Genomic DNA, 16,634 nt, shown 5'->3' with positions numbered 1-16,634 from the left:
ACCTGTGTTGAGGCTAGTCCGGCCAGACAGTGTCGGCCCCCATACATCTGAATGTATCAAGTCGAGCTTGTTCCGGTTCTAGTTACGCTCGTTGGGGAAAGGAAGTCAGTGTTACTTCCCTAGTTGGCAGGCTTCACAAATTTGGGCCTTCCGGCCACTAAATTTGGGCATTCCGAACACAACTTGTTTCGACTGCAAGTCCTAAGCCTTTGATAGTTGACGTGGCCTATCCGCTTGTGCCACAAGTTGATATCCAACTCGACTTTTTGTCCTTTTGCGAACATTGTGGTGCCAACGTCATTGGTGTCGAGGATAAACATCCTCCCATCTCTGCGCCCTTGTGCAATAACTTGGCCTTCCTCCTCGATGAAGCACTCGAGATGCGTGAACCGGATTTGCATCCCCTGGTCGACGATCTGCCCCACCGACACTAGATTCTTCGTGATTGTTGGGACGTGTAACACGTTCATGAGTTTCCCTTTTTGCTCGACATGCTCAAGGGAACTTCACCGACATTCTCGATCGAATGCGGAGTGTCGTCTCTTGTTGTGACTACTCCCGGTTGCATCGGTTTCTCAAGGTATGAGAACCACTCCTTATGGCTCGTCATGTAGTTTGATGCGTCGGAGTCAATGTACCACACCTCGTCTGATTTCGAGCTGGTCTTCTTCATCGAGTTCACTTCGTGTCTCGTCACGAAGGCTGCCCCCTTTCCGACTTTTTCGAATCCTTCGACGTAGTATGATCGCTGCCGATTTCCTTTGTTAGTTTGTCCAGATCTGGATCCGGTTTTCTCCAAATCGGCGCACTTCTTCCATCACTCGCTCTCCTTGTGGCCTTTCTTGCCACAGTACCAACATTCCGCGACGGATTTCCCTTGCCGGTTCTTGTCACCTCGACTCCTATTTCCGGAGGGTCTGAAATTGCTATCGGCATCACTTTGGTGCCTTCTTCCTTGATCTCGTCGGCCACCTCCATTGCGCACCGACTCGCCTCGTCCGCCACGACCACAGAACCTATCTCCCTCCGTGTACAACATCTTGCTATCGGCATGCGTACTCGTCGACACACCCGCGTGGTTCTCCTCTATAAGGAGCATCGACTGTAGGTCAAAAAACGACGGTGTATTCTCCCATGTGCACACAACAGTTCGGAACGCTCCGAACTTCGACGCCAGTCCCCCGAGACAGATCTACACCATTTCGCCTTCCTCGATGTTCACATTCATGGAGGCGAAGGAGTCGCATATATCTTTGATCTTCGAGATGTAATCAGCCACCGGCAAGTCACGTTGTCGCAAGTTGCTCAACTCCTGTCAGAGTTGGAGCTTTCTAGCTGTGGTGCTTGCAGCGAAAATCTTTTTCAGATTTCCCCAAGCATCCTTCGGCGTTTTCGTATCCCGAATATAGCTCAGAAGCTGTTCGCCCACACAAGACGCAAAGCAGTAGAGAATTCTGTTCGCTGATTGTTCCCAAGCCGGGAAGTCTTTGTGTGTTGAATCGGGTGCTATGTCATTTGCTCCATCGACATAGCTCCAATATCCATGCCCGAGCAGGTATTGGTGCATCTTGTACGACCAAGACGAGTAGTTGTTTCTGTCGAGCTTCTCGGTCGGAAGCGAGCTAGCCATGCCTCTATCCATTCTGTTTTTCCTGTTCTTTTTGAAGGTTAGGTTTTCTTCTCGAGCTAAGGTCGGCTGCAGAGGTTCTAAACCCTCGCGCTCTGATACCATGTAAAAAGAACAACGTGCGGAAGCAACAGAAAACTGAACGTAAAAAAAACACAGGTTTAATGGAAAGATTGGACACACATAGTATGCGAGAGAGAGAGAGAGAGAGAAAGAAAGAGAGAGGAGGGTCAATACACACAACTCTCTTCAAAATAATAATACTCAATCTGTACATAGGATGTGCTCAATGAGCACTTTTATACAAGTCCATACGGACTGACAGAAGTACTGACACGTACTTCAATGCTCATAAATGAGCTCTACACTAACTCCCAAAATATATTCCTACGTGGAATATCTTTCCAACGGCCTTGCAGTTTACGCATCGCTACGGCTTCTTGTTGTGCACCGGTTTGTGCACCCGATTTACGCACCGGTTCGGCCTAACCGATCGGTCCTAACCGATCCGGTTCTCAACTTGCACAGCCGACCCAACCAATGTTGAGCTTGTATCTCAACAATGATGTTGGTCAAGACATTCCTCTCACTCACCATTTCACAAATTCTCTTTAATGCTTGAACCCTTCTTTGGTGTTTGGGTAGTTCTCAATCAACCTTCCCCACTTCTTCTCATCAATGCATGCACATACTCATTTGTGTCCCTTTCTCATGCATTCACACCTTGGTGAATTGTGGCCCCTTCATTGCTTGTATAAGGTTTGTTCTCTAGCCCTTCATGTTCTACCACCACATTTCATCTCCTTTAAAACCAAAGGAGATTGAGTTGAGTTGCTACATCACTTCTACCTTCTCAAATGAACAACACAATGGATTTCAAGTGAGGTTACCCCAAACCAAGTTAAACTAATGTAAAGCCATGAATTCAAGAAGATTTATCTATAGTTTTTACTAATTTGATAAAAAAACTATAATCATGATACTTACACCATAGTCATTCCATTGGATTAATATCTAAAAATCCAACAACTATTAATATCTAACTAACCAACAACATCACCAATAAAACAAGAAATCAAATTGCATATTCAGATAAATTATATTGAAAAACAAATTATCTTGTTGGTGGGTTCCTAGGCATCAATACTAGTATCCGACCTCTTTGATTAAAAATATCCCACTTCCAACTCGCTACCAAAATCTTTTCCAAAGAGTTTACAAAATATATACCCCATTTTGTCGTAAACCAATTATCTCATGGGCCAATTTTGGTCTTAGAAGAGGTTAATATATATTTCTTTCTTTCTAGTGCCATTAGTTTTTAAAAGTTGACCATTTCATCAAGATGCCTAAATAATTTACCAAACCACTTAATTGAGGAGAAAGGTCAAGCTTCTCTTAGAAGGTAGGACCATGCTATTTTTGAAGTAAGTTTTAAAATTGAGAGATGCTTTTATCTTCCTTCTTTATCATGTTCTTTACAAGAAAGTTTTGATGTTGACTAGGTGTTTATCGATGTGCTGAATGATGATATGGTGCCTTGTGGAAAACCTTTTGTACTCCTTTCAAAAGGTCAAGAAAGCTTCCTAAGTAAGGTTAAAAGGGACTTTGTGCGTTTTTCACCTTATTTAGCATATCTCGAAAGAAACCTTTAATGAATTGGCCAGAAGTTCAAACATCTTGTTCTTTCCTTGAATGTGTTCTCTAGATAAAAGCACTTCATTCAACCTATCACCTTGTAAAGCTATTTTAGTTGATTGGGTCACGATTCTTGCTTCATGAGGACGTTAAAGTGTTATCGTCATTGTTATTTTTGCGTGGTGGTTTATAATGTAGAATCAAATACTTAAAATCGCAAGATCCTCACAATAGGTCATAGATCATATCAGTAACTTCTCGGTGTCAGTAATATAATTTCTATCTACCTCTCTGACTTCATGAAGAACATGTAGGCACATCACCTACCAACCCATACTTGGAATGCTAGCAAGCACTATTGAATGAAACAAGGCGCGCGCGCGCACACACACACACACACACATTTCTCTACTTAAATTGCACACATTCCAACCATGAATGGTTAATGGATCAAACATGGTCGTACTTCTTGAGATACATTTGTGATGTTATGCTCACAACCAACCTTGAATCGTGCATTAAAACTCACTTATAGACAAATGGAACGAGGATGGTAGAGAATGACAAAACACAAAATAATTCCATTGAAATAAACCCACACACCTCTGAAGAAATGATGTGATCTCCATGCGATTCAAAGTGAGACAAACAATCACTTCCCACCATGCCAATAGACATGATCTTGAAATTCAAAATGAAGAATGGAGATGCCTCGTTAGAGCAAAATGCATTTATATGCTTTGTGTAGGATGAAAATGTTGAGGATAGGGGGCACTACATGCTACGATATGAAAGCAACCACAATGATTTGCCATAATGCATTTTTTACCATGACTTACCAATGCACAAACTTTGCACGACATCTTTGAGTTGCAAACTACCACTTTGTACCCCATTTCCTCTTCACTCATTGGTTATGTGGTCATTGAGTGGTCTCTTGATGATGATGATATCATTGGTTAGGTGTGTTGTTTTTGGGTACGATAGGTCATGTCAGTGGTCTCCATCACTGGTGATGTGCACTCAAAGAGGATGTTCTCTCATAATGTTTTTTGTTTCTAGGTATAGCTCATCATGTTATTGGTCTCTTGAGGACGAGAATTTGCAGGACAATAAGACAATTCATGTAACACATTTGTTTCTTCTTCTATATGCGACAAGTTTATGTTATGGTCTCTCGAGTGCGAGGGATATCCCTCCCTATCAGTGTCACTCTCATCATCATCCATCCATATCTCAAAAGAAAAAGGACCGAAAAGGTACAAGAGAGGCAATAAACTAACATACATGAAATTGTGAACGAGTTATTATATAAACAACGAGGCCATACACACAAAGAATGATGTTTACTACATACATACATACATTGATCGATTATGTACATATCCCCATCCATCCATCCATCCATCCACAGAGAGAGAGAGAGAGAGAGAGAGAGAGAGAGCCAGAGGAGAGAGAATATGAATATGTATGTATATATATGTACATTATACATACATATGTACATATGTATATGCAGAGACACACACACACACACATGCATATTACAGGTAACAGAGATATATGTATGTATAGGGATAGAGATTTTGAAATTTGAATGATAAAAGCAACTTACATTCTGTTTTTGCTTCATTTTCTCCATCGCCCACAAATACACAGACACACAGAAAGGAGAGAGAGAGAGAGAGAGAAGAGAAGAGAAGAAGGCCGCCCAAAAGATTTCTGTCCAGCTCTGAGGAGATGGGTACCTTTGTATGTTGTTCTTCTAAGCTAAGAAGAAGAAGAAGAAGAAGAAGAAGTATAAGCAGCAGGAACTGGTATATCCTTCACCTCCACTTCTTCTCTCCTCTTCGCTTACTCAGCAAATTGTAGCAATAGCGTTGCCACCATCCAATCAGGATCAAGTAAGAGAGAGAAAGTGAGATGACTCAAGAGAATAAGTTACAAATTGTTGAGCCTTGTTGTATGAATTTGACTCTTCATTTCTAATCCAAACCTTCAACCCTGAAATGTTCAAACCCTAACCCTTACAGACTTATACTTATAACCAAAAAATTTAGCTGCCTAAATCCTGAAACCTTACAATATCCAAATCCCTAAGAAAATCCAACTGTTTAGACCCTAACAAATCAAACCAAGACCTTAAAGACCTATAACCCTCAAAACTATAGAGAACCCAAAACCCTGCAATAAAATCCCTTACCTGTGCAACCTTACATTCCAAAGCCCAAAGCCAAACCCAAAAAACCTGAAATGATCTGTTGTCTAATGGAGAGCTTGCAATTCCTCAAACAGGAAGGCATTGCTGCCCCGTCTACTTCCTTCTCTAAACAATCATCAACTGGTAGGATATTTACAGGAAAAGATGCCCTTCACTTCCATCTCTTTATGTCTTCTTTTGAGAAGAACCATAAAGGATGCTTTGTATAATGCCGCAGCACTTCAATATGGTTCACATGATCTACTTCACTCTTCTTCTGTGTCTCAGAGCACAATGTTTTGGTTCTGGTATGCCCTTCGTCTCTTTGTTTCCCTTTAAAGTAGTATATATATATGTATGTATATATGTTACTTTATGCTCCATAGTCTTTTATAAATTTTGTTTGAAACAGAGTTTTATGTTCAAAGCTCTGATTGGCCACCATTCCTTGTTAGAATAAAATACACATTCAATCATATCAGAAAAAAGAGTTAGCTGGTCAGGAGGAAAACATGCTTCAATACCCGAATGTAGCATTTAGTTTGATACTTGCATGTACTTCGATACATCAATGTGGCATCTTGTTCATTACATTAATATAGCATGCAGTGTTAACGTAGATTTTGCATGATATTTGTAAAAATATGAAGATTTTCTTGTTCGAAAAGTGATGCAATGTCCTGTCATAGTCTGGAATCAATGTTCTCATTAGAACACCATTGTTTATTTCTGAACAACATTACTCGTTTCTAGTCTTCAACATGGAATACGATTGCTATATTCTCCTTTCTGGTCTTATAGGCAAGCTGTAGTTTAGAACAAACTCCTTTCTCTGAAAGGATGCACCTAGTTAGCTTTCTGCGTGGAACGCCCCGCCCCCCCCCCCCCCAAAAAAAAGAAAAAAAAAAAGAAAAAGAAAAAAAAGATGGGTCCTCTCTTAAAGAAATGTAGAAACATTGGAATTTCAAACAAATCTGGTTTGCAAGGTAAGTGAGAAATGGGGAAAATGATGACATTAATATTGGGCATATCTGGCATGAATAGGGACATGCATGGGACCCATTGAAAGAAGTGAGCTCCCATCTGCAAGGGAAGGCATTTTGTGGAGAGATGTGTGGCCGTCAACAAATGCTTTGGCCATCCTTCTCAAGAATACATATAATAATCGGCATCATTCTCAATGCAAGGGCTCCAATGTAAAAAATCAATATGTCCCAAGAGTTTATCTACAATCTCGCCATATGTTTCCTACTGCTGCCCTTACCACATCATTTCAACCTCCGACTCAACCTCAACCATCCTTGACACTAATGACATTAAATAGAAGATATCACCATCACCATCGCCATCACCATCACCATCACCATCATAACCATGGTCTTCTATCATCAAAATCACCACTGCTGCCGCCCCATCATCCATTAATGTCACCTCCCCCTCCCATGAAGTGGCCACTGCTGCCATCACCTTCTTCCCCATACCCATACCCACATCCATCCCTATCCCCGTCCCCGTCCCCGTCCCCATCATCCTCAACGTCAGATGATCCTATGCGATTATCTCCACCTCTTTTGAAGAGGCTACCGCCACCATCATCACCGTTGGCAAATGTTTTGTCGCCACCACCGTTATTGTTTGAATGGTCTCCTCCAATCTTGAGAAGATCTCCACCACCTCTGCCAAGACAACCACCACCACCACACAGATATCTAAATACTACGACTAGCCCATCTCGAGGTAATGTCTCGAAGAAAGAAAAGAAGGATCTGTTAACGTCTATTAAGAGGCTACAATGGTCCTATGCAATTGAATGAGGTTGTATTCTCGTGGAGAACAACAAACCAAAATAAACATGTTTGAGGTTATTCTTGTAGCATATGATATCTGAGACAAAAAGTTTTTCTTTTAAATGCAGGAAATACTCCTTATATTGCTCCACAACCACCATCACCATTGCCCATGAAATCACATCCACCTCCGTCAAAGGAACATATCTCTCCCTCGCCAATGTCACCCAGGACATCACGTCCTCCACTACCACGAGAAGGTATTAAAATGAACTTGTATGTGTAGTAAACTCTGACAACGTGGTGACTCTGACAATGTGTTTTAATGTTAGGTTGTGATGCCATCGTGTGTTTGCCACCGTTAACAAAGACTCCATTCATGTCACCGTGTGGATGTGTGCGCCCGATCCAAGTGAAGCTAGTTCTGAGTGTGCCACTCTATTCTCTGTTTCCTTTGATATCTTTGCTTGCAGCCAATCTGGCTGAAGGGACCGTGCTCTCTCCAAACCAGGTTGACATAATTGGAGCAAATGCAGACAGTCGAAACCCTGACTGCTCTATTGTAGATGTTAACCTTGTGCCTTTGGATCAAGCTTTTGACAATCTCACTGCCCTTCTCATCTTTCAAAAGCTTTGGAAGCACAAGATTCTCTTGAATGTAACACTTTTCGGCAACTATAATGTCATATATGTACGGTACCCAGGTAAACTCGGCCTAAGCTTTGTATTCAATTTAAATCAAATGCATTTTATTGTGCTTTCTATCTGTTATCTATCAACATGAACTCATATTCTTTGATGATGTACTTAAAGGGCTCCCTGATTCAACTGACGGAATTCCGGACACAAATGGAAGTTCAGACAAGAATCCCTGGGGGCTTGGTTTTGATAGAAAAAGAGAGAGGATGGGCGTCTGGGTTATTGTCGTCATTGCATTAACCTCGGCTATAGCATTGATGGCTTGTCTTGGATGTTTTTGGCTTTTATTTCTTAACTTTCGATATCACGAGGTCAAAGCTCCCCCTTCTCAAGGTGAACCAATATTTGTGAGAACCAAAAGATCAGGTATCAATATTGTAAATTTCAGGTTAAAGGCAAATGTAAAATAATAATTGTTATGTATTGATGAGGTTAAGGTATGTTAGTAATAGGGAGAGAAAGAAAAACACCGAAACTTCTAAGATTTTAAAGAACATGCAATAGTGGTATATCTCCCTTTATTCATAAAGCTTACTGAAAGAGGGAGACTGGGTCCGATGAGAGACAAATCATGTATACGTGTGCACTTTTGAGTATCCATAGCAAAATCAAATGACAAGAACAGAAAAAATAATGCTAAGATAAGACTGTAAAATGAGGGGTAACGAGGACTAAGATGGGGTCTGAGAGCTCCAAGCTTAAGGAATCAAATGCATTCCTGTATGTTCCATAGATATATAGGTTTTATTATTGTTCTTCGAGTCTAATATGACCTATGGAACCAAAATGAAGCATTCTTAACTTAACCTATATGGAGTTGATTAATGACTGTCAATGTTCAAACTAATGAACTTTGAAATTGAGAGTGCCTTTCGAAATTGACAGAGGAATGTGTATAAGGATAGGTAAGGAGACATAGAGATAGAGAGGTTTGAAAACTACAGGTGGGCATGATGCGTTATCCAGTGATCATGGGAGCTCAGTTTCCATTTCTTTTGCATCAAGTATGCCTATCTATGCAAATAGTGCAAAAGCGTTCACCCTTGCAGAGCTTGAGAGGGCTACTGACAAGTTCAATCCAGAGAATGTGATTGGGGAAGGAGGCTTTGGAAGAGTATATTGTGGCACTTTGGATGATGGAACAAGGGTTGCTGTGAAAGTGCTGACAAGGGATGAAGGAGGCAAAGAATTTGTTGCAGAAGTAGAGATGTTGAGCCGTCTCCATCACCGCAACTTAGTAAAGCTCATCGGTATTTGTGCTAATGATCATAATCGATGCCTTGTATATGAACTAATCCCCAATGGAAGTGTGGAATCGCATCTACATGGTAAGTGAGAACATGGACATTCTTGCCATGAGCATATATGTAATCAATACATTAACTCTGGTCTGACCAAATGCATGCCTATGGGCTAATGTAATACTGTAAATAATGGAAATAGGACAAAATGTTGTGTTTTTCAGGTGTGGATAAAGAGATATCTCCTCTAAATTGGCAGACGCGCATGAAGATAGCACTGGGGGCTGCTCGAGGCCTCGCGTACCTCCATGAAGATTCCAATCCCCGTGTCATCCATCGAGATTTCAAGGCGAGCAACATTCTGCTCGAGAATGACTTCAATCCAAAGGTGTCAGATTTCGGATTGGCAAGAAGTGCTCCAGACGAAAACCGGGGACATCTTTCGACGAGAGTCATGGGGACGTTTGGGTATAAATGTTTCATTCCTTAGCACTCAAGCCTCTGTGTTAATCTCCCATATCTATGTACGCATTTAACATTGTTCTCATGCCATATAATGATCTAATAACAGGTATGTAGCTCCCGAATATGCGATGACTGGACATTTGCTCGTTAAAAGTGATGTATACAGCTATGGAGTGGTGTTATTAGAACTTCTGACAGGACGGAAGCCGGTGGATATGTCGCAACCTCCAGGTCAGGAGAACCTTGTGACATGGGCCAGGCCTCTTCTTACTAGCGAAGAAGGCATCAAGATGGTTGTTGACCCTTGCCTTCGAGGCAATTATCCTCCTGACAATCTTGTTCGGGTTGCAGCTATTGCCTCCATGTGCGTTCAGCCTGAAGTCTCGCAACGCCCTTTCATGGGTGAGGTAGTTCAAGCCTTGAAACTCATCTATGACGATCGTGATGTGCCAATCTGTACTAGGTTTAGCAATGTTAGCGAAGGCGGAGGTGAACCTTTGCTTGAGCTTGAGCATGGAATCACAAGGGGTGTATTGTTAGAACACCACTGGCTTGACAGGAAAGCGCAGTATATTGCTACTGACACCACTTCCTTCATCTCAGTGGATTATGATTCGGGGGAGTTGGGTGTTGATCGGCCCCTTTCTATAACAGGAATTTTCCCTGATTCAAGAAGATTCATTGGCCATCATCGTTCTCGATTACGAAGGCATAGCATCTCGGGGCCTGAACTGAGGCAAAGTAGTAGAAGTAAGGTAACAAGATACAAGCTAAGAGGTCTGGGGAAATGGGGAAGTGTGGATGAGCACAGTGTTTGGGCGAGACATTTTGGCTTGGGGTCTTTTGACAGAGACTTACCAGAAGAGATTTTGCCCTGAAAAGAGCTCCTCACTTGCTGCTGGACTCTTTATTACTTTTTGACTTGTCTTGCTGCAATATTCCTTGGTCGTATGATCGGGCTTGACTTTTATAGAACTTTCAAGATGAGTTCATCTGCAAAAATCTCTAAGCAGCCCAAATGGTATGTACGTTATGAGAGATTGATTATAGCTCGAAGCAATGCATGCTAACATTTACATGTACGAGAATACTGGGTGGACATGGATAGGGCAACAAAGTGATTCCCAGACTCTGATTGGACATCTGATGAACTACGATCCTATCCTTCTTCAATTGGTTATGACCTTAGTCTATGATCGAGGCTGCTTGTTCCCTTTATGTCCATGGTTAGCTATATATAGCAGCGCTGTTTGAAAAGATAAGTTTTGTTTTCTCATTTTAAAGACTTTGGGGACAGGGTTGGGAACTTAACTCCTCATCTTGTACACAAAGTACTACTATTCCAAACAAAACAATTCTTGGTTATGACCAATATTGTTTTGGTTTTTAGTGTACAACCAACCCTGAAAAAGCAACTATATCAACTGTAAAAATGGTCATATATTAATTCAATTCTCACAAGTTTCTTGTATACATGATGATGTTTATGTTTTTCTTCATTTCAATGCAATTTCAGACATTTGTGGGTGTTTTGTTTACATATCAGTAAATGTTATTGAAATATTAGTTTTTCTACCCTAGAAGCCCTACAATTTGAGGTGAAGATACTTTTTATCTTTTCCTTGTGGAGTTCCCATTGTGGGGGAATCGGGTGGAGACTCAAGAGTAAGGTGAGGGTAGAGGGGGCAAGGTCACGGAGTTCTAGGTGTGGAGAGAGAGAGAGAGAGAGAGAGAGAGAGAGAGAGAGAGCGCTCACCAAATGTAAGACACTAATTTACTTGCAGGTGAGGAATCACCTCTCCCCTTTATATTGATAATGAGAGGGACAATGTACAAGTGTGTGAAAGGGGGCAAAAGGTGTATGTAGGGTACAATACCCTTCAACATGCCCTTGTAATGAACAATACATATAGTAGGAGAGGCGCAACAACAATTGGGATACATAGATAGAGGAGAAGATGCCCCCATAGAGTAAGTCAGGTATGAAATTAAAAAATGGGAGGTGACCTAAGAGCTTGTTAGGTCAAGTTGTGTTGTTGAAGGCCCACTTGTTGGTGAAAAGGAGCTAGAAGTAGTTTGGTGGCAAGCTTTTAGAGATTTGTGACATTATCCTCAGTGTGGACTTTGATGAGGTAGATACCATTCACGAAAGAATTGGCATCATATTTCAATGTGCTTCAATTTTTGCATGATAAACTAGGCTTTTGGCATGTAGGATCGCACCTTGATTGTCACTCTGAAGGGTCGGGATGGAGTCCAAGTTGTCATGTTCGAGTGCTCAAGCGAGTCATCAAATTGCTTCTTTGCATGCTTTGGAAGCTGCTATGTATTTTGTCATGGCTGAAGACGTTGTAGTGTATTTCTTGGAGTTTGGATCTCTAGTCTAACGAAATAGCTCCTCTCGAGTATTGGATAATACAGTGGGAAATGGAATTATGACTATCAGTGTACCCAACGTAGCTGGACTTTGTGAAGCATGTGAGATAAGGTTCGGATGTCCCGATCAAGCCAGAAAGTCTAGCAAGATCGATCCTTTGTGCCAAGGAGATACCTAAAAATGTGGTTGACAAAATTGTCCAATGTATTTATTATGTGACCCGGATTCTACATAAACCTCCCTAGTGACAATCCAACTCAACTGTAGGGGCAATATATATATGGGGTTGAGTCGGGTTGCAACTATATTGCATACATGAGAGATTCCACAACTAAAGCCTAGGGTATGGTACGGTATGGTGTTGAGTGACAAGATCAACATGACCCGAATTGGCTAAAGGCCAAAAGGCTGAGTCGACTGAAGAAGCCGACAATCTGATTGGTTGGGTAGAGTTGGCCAAAGAAGCCGGATACCGGATGAGCTGAATAAGCCAGAAGCCGGATCGGCTCAAGGTCGACATGCCGTTAGGGCCTATATTCCTATTCTTAGTAATAGGAATGTTATAGGCAGTTAGTGTGAGTGGCTCTTTTATGAGCATTGAAGTACTAGTCAGTACTTCTGTTAGTCCTTTGTCAAGAAGACTTGTATAAAAGGTGCTCAGTGAGCACATCATCTTGTATAGTGTGTGATGTTAGCAATAGAATTTGTTTTTGTGTTTGCTCATCTCTGTCTCTCCCTCTCCCTCTCTCCCTTTCTATGTATACCTAACTGTCTACAGGTGTCCGGCTTAACCAAATGTGTTCTTTATGTACAAGCTTCTACATACACAACTCTTTTCATGGTATCAAATCGCTAAGGTTGAAGATCCTCTGCATCCGACAAAGTGTCCTTTTGGAAGTGTCTAGGTTTTCCGCAATAGAAGCATATGAGCTTTCCTCTAGACTTGGACCTTACATGAGACTTGTCTCTCTTTTGTGGACTTCTTTGCTTCTTCCTCTACCGGAGTGGTGTGCCACGTTTGCCTCCATCTGAGACAGGACACCCTTGTCCTTCCTTCTTGTTTCTATCACGAATAGAAAATATACACAAGAGAGTAGAAGATAATCAAAGGGATGAGTTGATTAATTGAAAGATTCCGTAACTGGTGTTGATCAGGGATAATACTAGAGATAGGGAGAATTAGTACTAAATATAGAGAGGAAGAATGAGGATTAGTAGTAAGAAGGGGAAAGTGTGTGGAGACTCACGAGAGAAGGACACAGAGAGAGAGAGAGAGAGAATGATGATAACAAGTGGTATATTATATGAAGAGAAGATACAAGAGTAGCTAGGAGGCTTAAGACTGGCGTTGAACCGAGTTGGTTCTGAATAATTCCATGTGCCTCTATTTATAATACTCTCAGGAGTACTCTTGAAGTTTCTAAAATGTTCTAAAGTAATCTTGAATATGCATGAATTTTGTATGGTGAAATAATAAATGAAAATAATATCTTTTGTATTACAATGCATGGTTTAATGGTAAGGGTTCAACCCATGTAATACAAGGTCATGGGTTCAAATCTTTTTGGAGCCATATCATGACACTATCCCCCCCTTTAAACGATGAGTGTTACGAGTCATCTTTGATTGAGAACCTGGTTTTTCCGAATATTGACGATGGAAGTCTTCAAGAAGAGCTCGAGCATTCGCCAAATTCGTCATTGATTACCAAGTGCGCTCGCTTGGACTATATCCTAGCCAATCGACCAAATAATAGAGCTTGTTGCAAACAATCTTGGAGTTGAGGATGGCAACAACCTCGTACTCAGGTTCATCTTCAAGTTCGATTGGGGGTGGAAGTGGTGTAATAGGATCTAGGATAGTGTTGTCCTGATAGGTTGCTAGGAGAGAACTACGAAATACCGGATGTATTCGTAGTTGCGGAGGTAGATCAAGGCAAAAAGTAACATCATTAATTTTTTCGTTAATATGGAAAGGGCCTAACCGTTGATAATCTAGATTGTCACACGATCGAGTAGTCTTGATGTGCCGCCGTAATAACCATACTTGATCTCCAATATTAAAAGAGGATGGAAGCCGATGACGATCCATGTAGTCCTTCTGTGTTTGTTGGGTGCGATGTAGGTGGGTAGATATTTTTGCCTGAATTTGTCGTAACTGCTCCAAATGATCCTTTGCACTAGGATTTGTAGGTAACTCAGGAGTTTCTATCACACACCAGCGAGGATGATAGGCGATATAAGCGTAGAATGGTGTAACCCTAGTAGAGGATTGGATAGAATTATTATAAGCAAATCCAGCAAAGTGTAGAATATCTGCCCAATCATCTTGTTGATAGTTTAAGAAACACTGAAGTTACTATTCCAACGTTTGATTGGTACGTTCTGCATGTCCATCTGTTTGGGGATGATAGTCAGAGGAGAGATTACAGGTGACCTTGAGCATTTTAAAGAGATGCTTCCAAAATTCAGAGACGAATTGCGGTCCACGATCACCGATGATACTGTCAGGAAGACCATGATGCCGAAATACTTCACGCATAACAATTCCAATGGTTTCTTCACTAGTGATTTCTTTAGTATAGGGCACGAAATGTGTCATCTTAGTATATCGATCTACCACTTTTAAGATTGCATTGAAGCCCCTCGAGTCTAGAAGAACTGTGATAAAATGGAGAGAAATAGATTGCCATGGATTGCTTGGGATCGGTAATGGCTCCAACAAACCATATGGATGATGTCGCGACATCTTCGCTCTACAACATGTATCACATGTCTGAACATAGTCTTCGACAAATCTTCTCATATGAGGCCACCAAAATGATCGTTGTACTAAATCCAACGTTTTAGTACTACCAAAATGTCCGGCTGTGTATGTGTCATGACAATTTTGTACTATTTGAAGGTGACACGAACCATTGGGAACGCACAAAAGTTTCTTAATTTAAGAAGAGTAATCCATTATGGGGTAAAAGCATGCGAGTGAAAAACACTATTATAGCTAATTAACTGGTAAAATGGCATAGCTATTTAGCTATTTGTTTAGCTAGTTTTTTGTGGGCAAATCATAAGGATCATTTATGAAATTTCATGCTTTATTAGTTAAATATATGTCATTTAATTGATGAGAATACTAAAAAATTTGAACTTTCGTTTCTAACGTAGTGGAACTTGGGGAACAATGCCCTCATCTAAACTCAACTTGAATGTCACCAAATTCTTGTTAATCCTTAGTTTGAGTTCGAAATCCAAATAGATGGAGTACTCTGAGCATGAACGCAGACAAAGCTCCCGCAACAACACAAAAACTCTGATATCGACATTGCACCTTCAAAGCTACAACACACCACCAGTTCGATCCTCGTCCAGGTATGTATCAATTACACATTAAAAAATCATTTTTTTTCCCTATCTGATAATTTTAACTTTGTTGCTTGTTCATCTTTAATAAAAAACGATGAGGGTGATGTCTCGAAGATCGGGGTGTAGCAGCAGGTGTGTTTTTGATTGACAAAAAAATTGATTAGGGTTGATTTCATACATATTTTAGATTAGGGTTCTTGATTTCCTTAAACGGTTGATTTTTGATTAGGGTTTCTAATTATGGTTTCTGATTAGGGTTTTTGATTTCCTTAAGCGGTTGATTTCTGATTACTGTTGAAAATTTCAGATTTAGTGTTGGAATTTTGCACCAATTCACATTTCTGATTTCAATGGCTGTGTTTGCAAACTTCCCCCAAATTTGATTTAGGATTTGGGTCAATGTGGCTGATTTTTTATTTTTGAATCTTCCCTACCAATTGTGGTTCTAAATACACATGTCCCAATAGAGCAGAGGTAACATGTATTGATATTTGATTTCAGGTGGCTTGTTCCTCCATATCCTAGAGTGCTGAACTTTGCAAAGTTTTGCGAGACAAAAGAGGACTTTAACAACATATATGGTCTGTCGCTAGAGGGTATTGACCTTGTTGTTCTAACAGATAAATTGATTACTGATGTAGACTGGTTGTTAGTCTATAAACTACCGAGAGTGAAAGGCAAGGTGAAGCTCAAGCATGTACGATCGGAGCTGTATGACGACTGCATGAGGCTCCACTAGAAAGTACATCAAGAGATCCTGGTCAACAATGAGTTGTCCGTTGCATTCGCGAGAGCTTTTGCATATGAGTATTGCAAAACAATGTAGGAAGCAACAAACCCTGAAATGTATAGGGTAGCTTGGGCTATTTATGGTGAGGCATCGGTAGAATGATGCCGGAAAATGGGGAGGTTGCGACAAAAAATGTCAAGATTCTAGAGCATGGCAGTTGATGATGCAACTGCCGACTCCCAACAAACCCAGAAGTATACTCCACACCGAAACACAATGAAAGTCAATGTCGATGATACAAGTGAGACATTGATTAGCTATATGCTGAAAAATGTCCATGAAGCCTGTGAGACATTAGAGGCAACAAAGTCTGATTTAGAGAGAGTACCATTGGCTGATGCGATGGAGAGCAAAGTCACTTTGACAATGACAACAATCAGAAATAAGATTCAGGTAGCTATTGTTTTGCTAGTATGTAACATGTTATAAATAACTTGTACATGAAAAT

The 16,634-nt window shown here is 40.9% G+C and overlaps 1 protein-coding gene across 1 annotated transcript; it reads left to right on the top strand.

Moving 5' to 3' along the window:
* The first annotated feature begins 5,207 nt into the window (after positions 1–5,207).
* Positions 5,208–10,982, top strand: LOC147856027 (receptor-like serine/threonine-protein kinase ALE2). Its single transcript, XM_087329083.1, has 8 exons — positions 5,208–5,773; positions 6,510–7,202; positions 7,381–7,512; positions 7,585–7,956; positions 8,066–8,317; positions 8,896–9,279; positions 9,417–9,660; positions 9,764–10,982. The coding sequence occupies exons 1-8, from the start codon at positions 5,683–5,685 to the stop codon at positions 10,533–10,535; spliced, it is 2,940 nt and encodes a 979-aa protein (XP_087185209.1). The 5' UTR covers positions 5,208–5,682; the 3' UTR covers positions 10,536–10,982.
* The last annotated feature ends 5,652 nt before the right edge of the window (positions 10,983–16,634 follow it).

The sequence above is a fragment of the Azolla caroliniana genome, unplaced genomic scaffold, assembly GCF_043228905.1.
Source record: "Azolla caroliniana isolate FFs.n. ecotype wild unplaced genomic scaffold, voAzoCaro1.0.p SCAF_13, whole genome shotgun sequence".
In the NCBI taxonomy this organism is placed as follows: Eukaryota; Viridiplantae; Streptophyta; class Polypodiopsida; order Salviniales; family Salviniaceae; genus Azolla; species Azolla caroliniana.
Note: the sequence above shows the minus strand (reverse complement) of the source record. Positions and strands in the feature narration are given on the sequence as shown.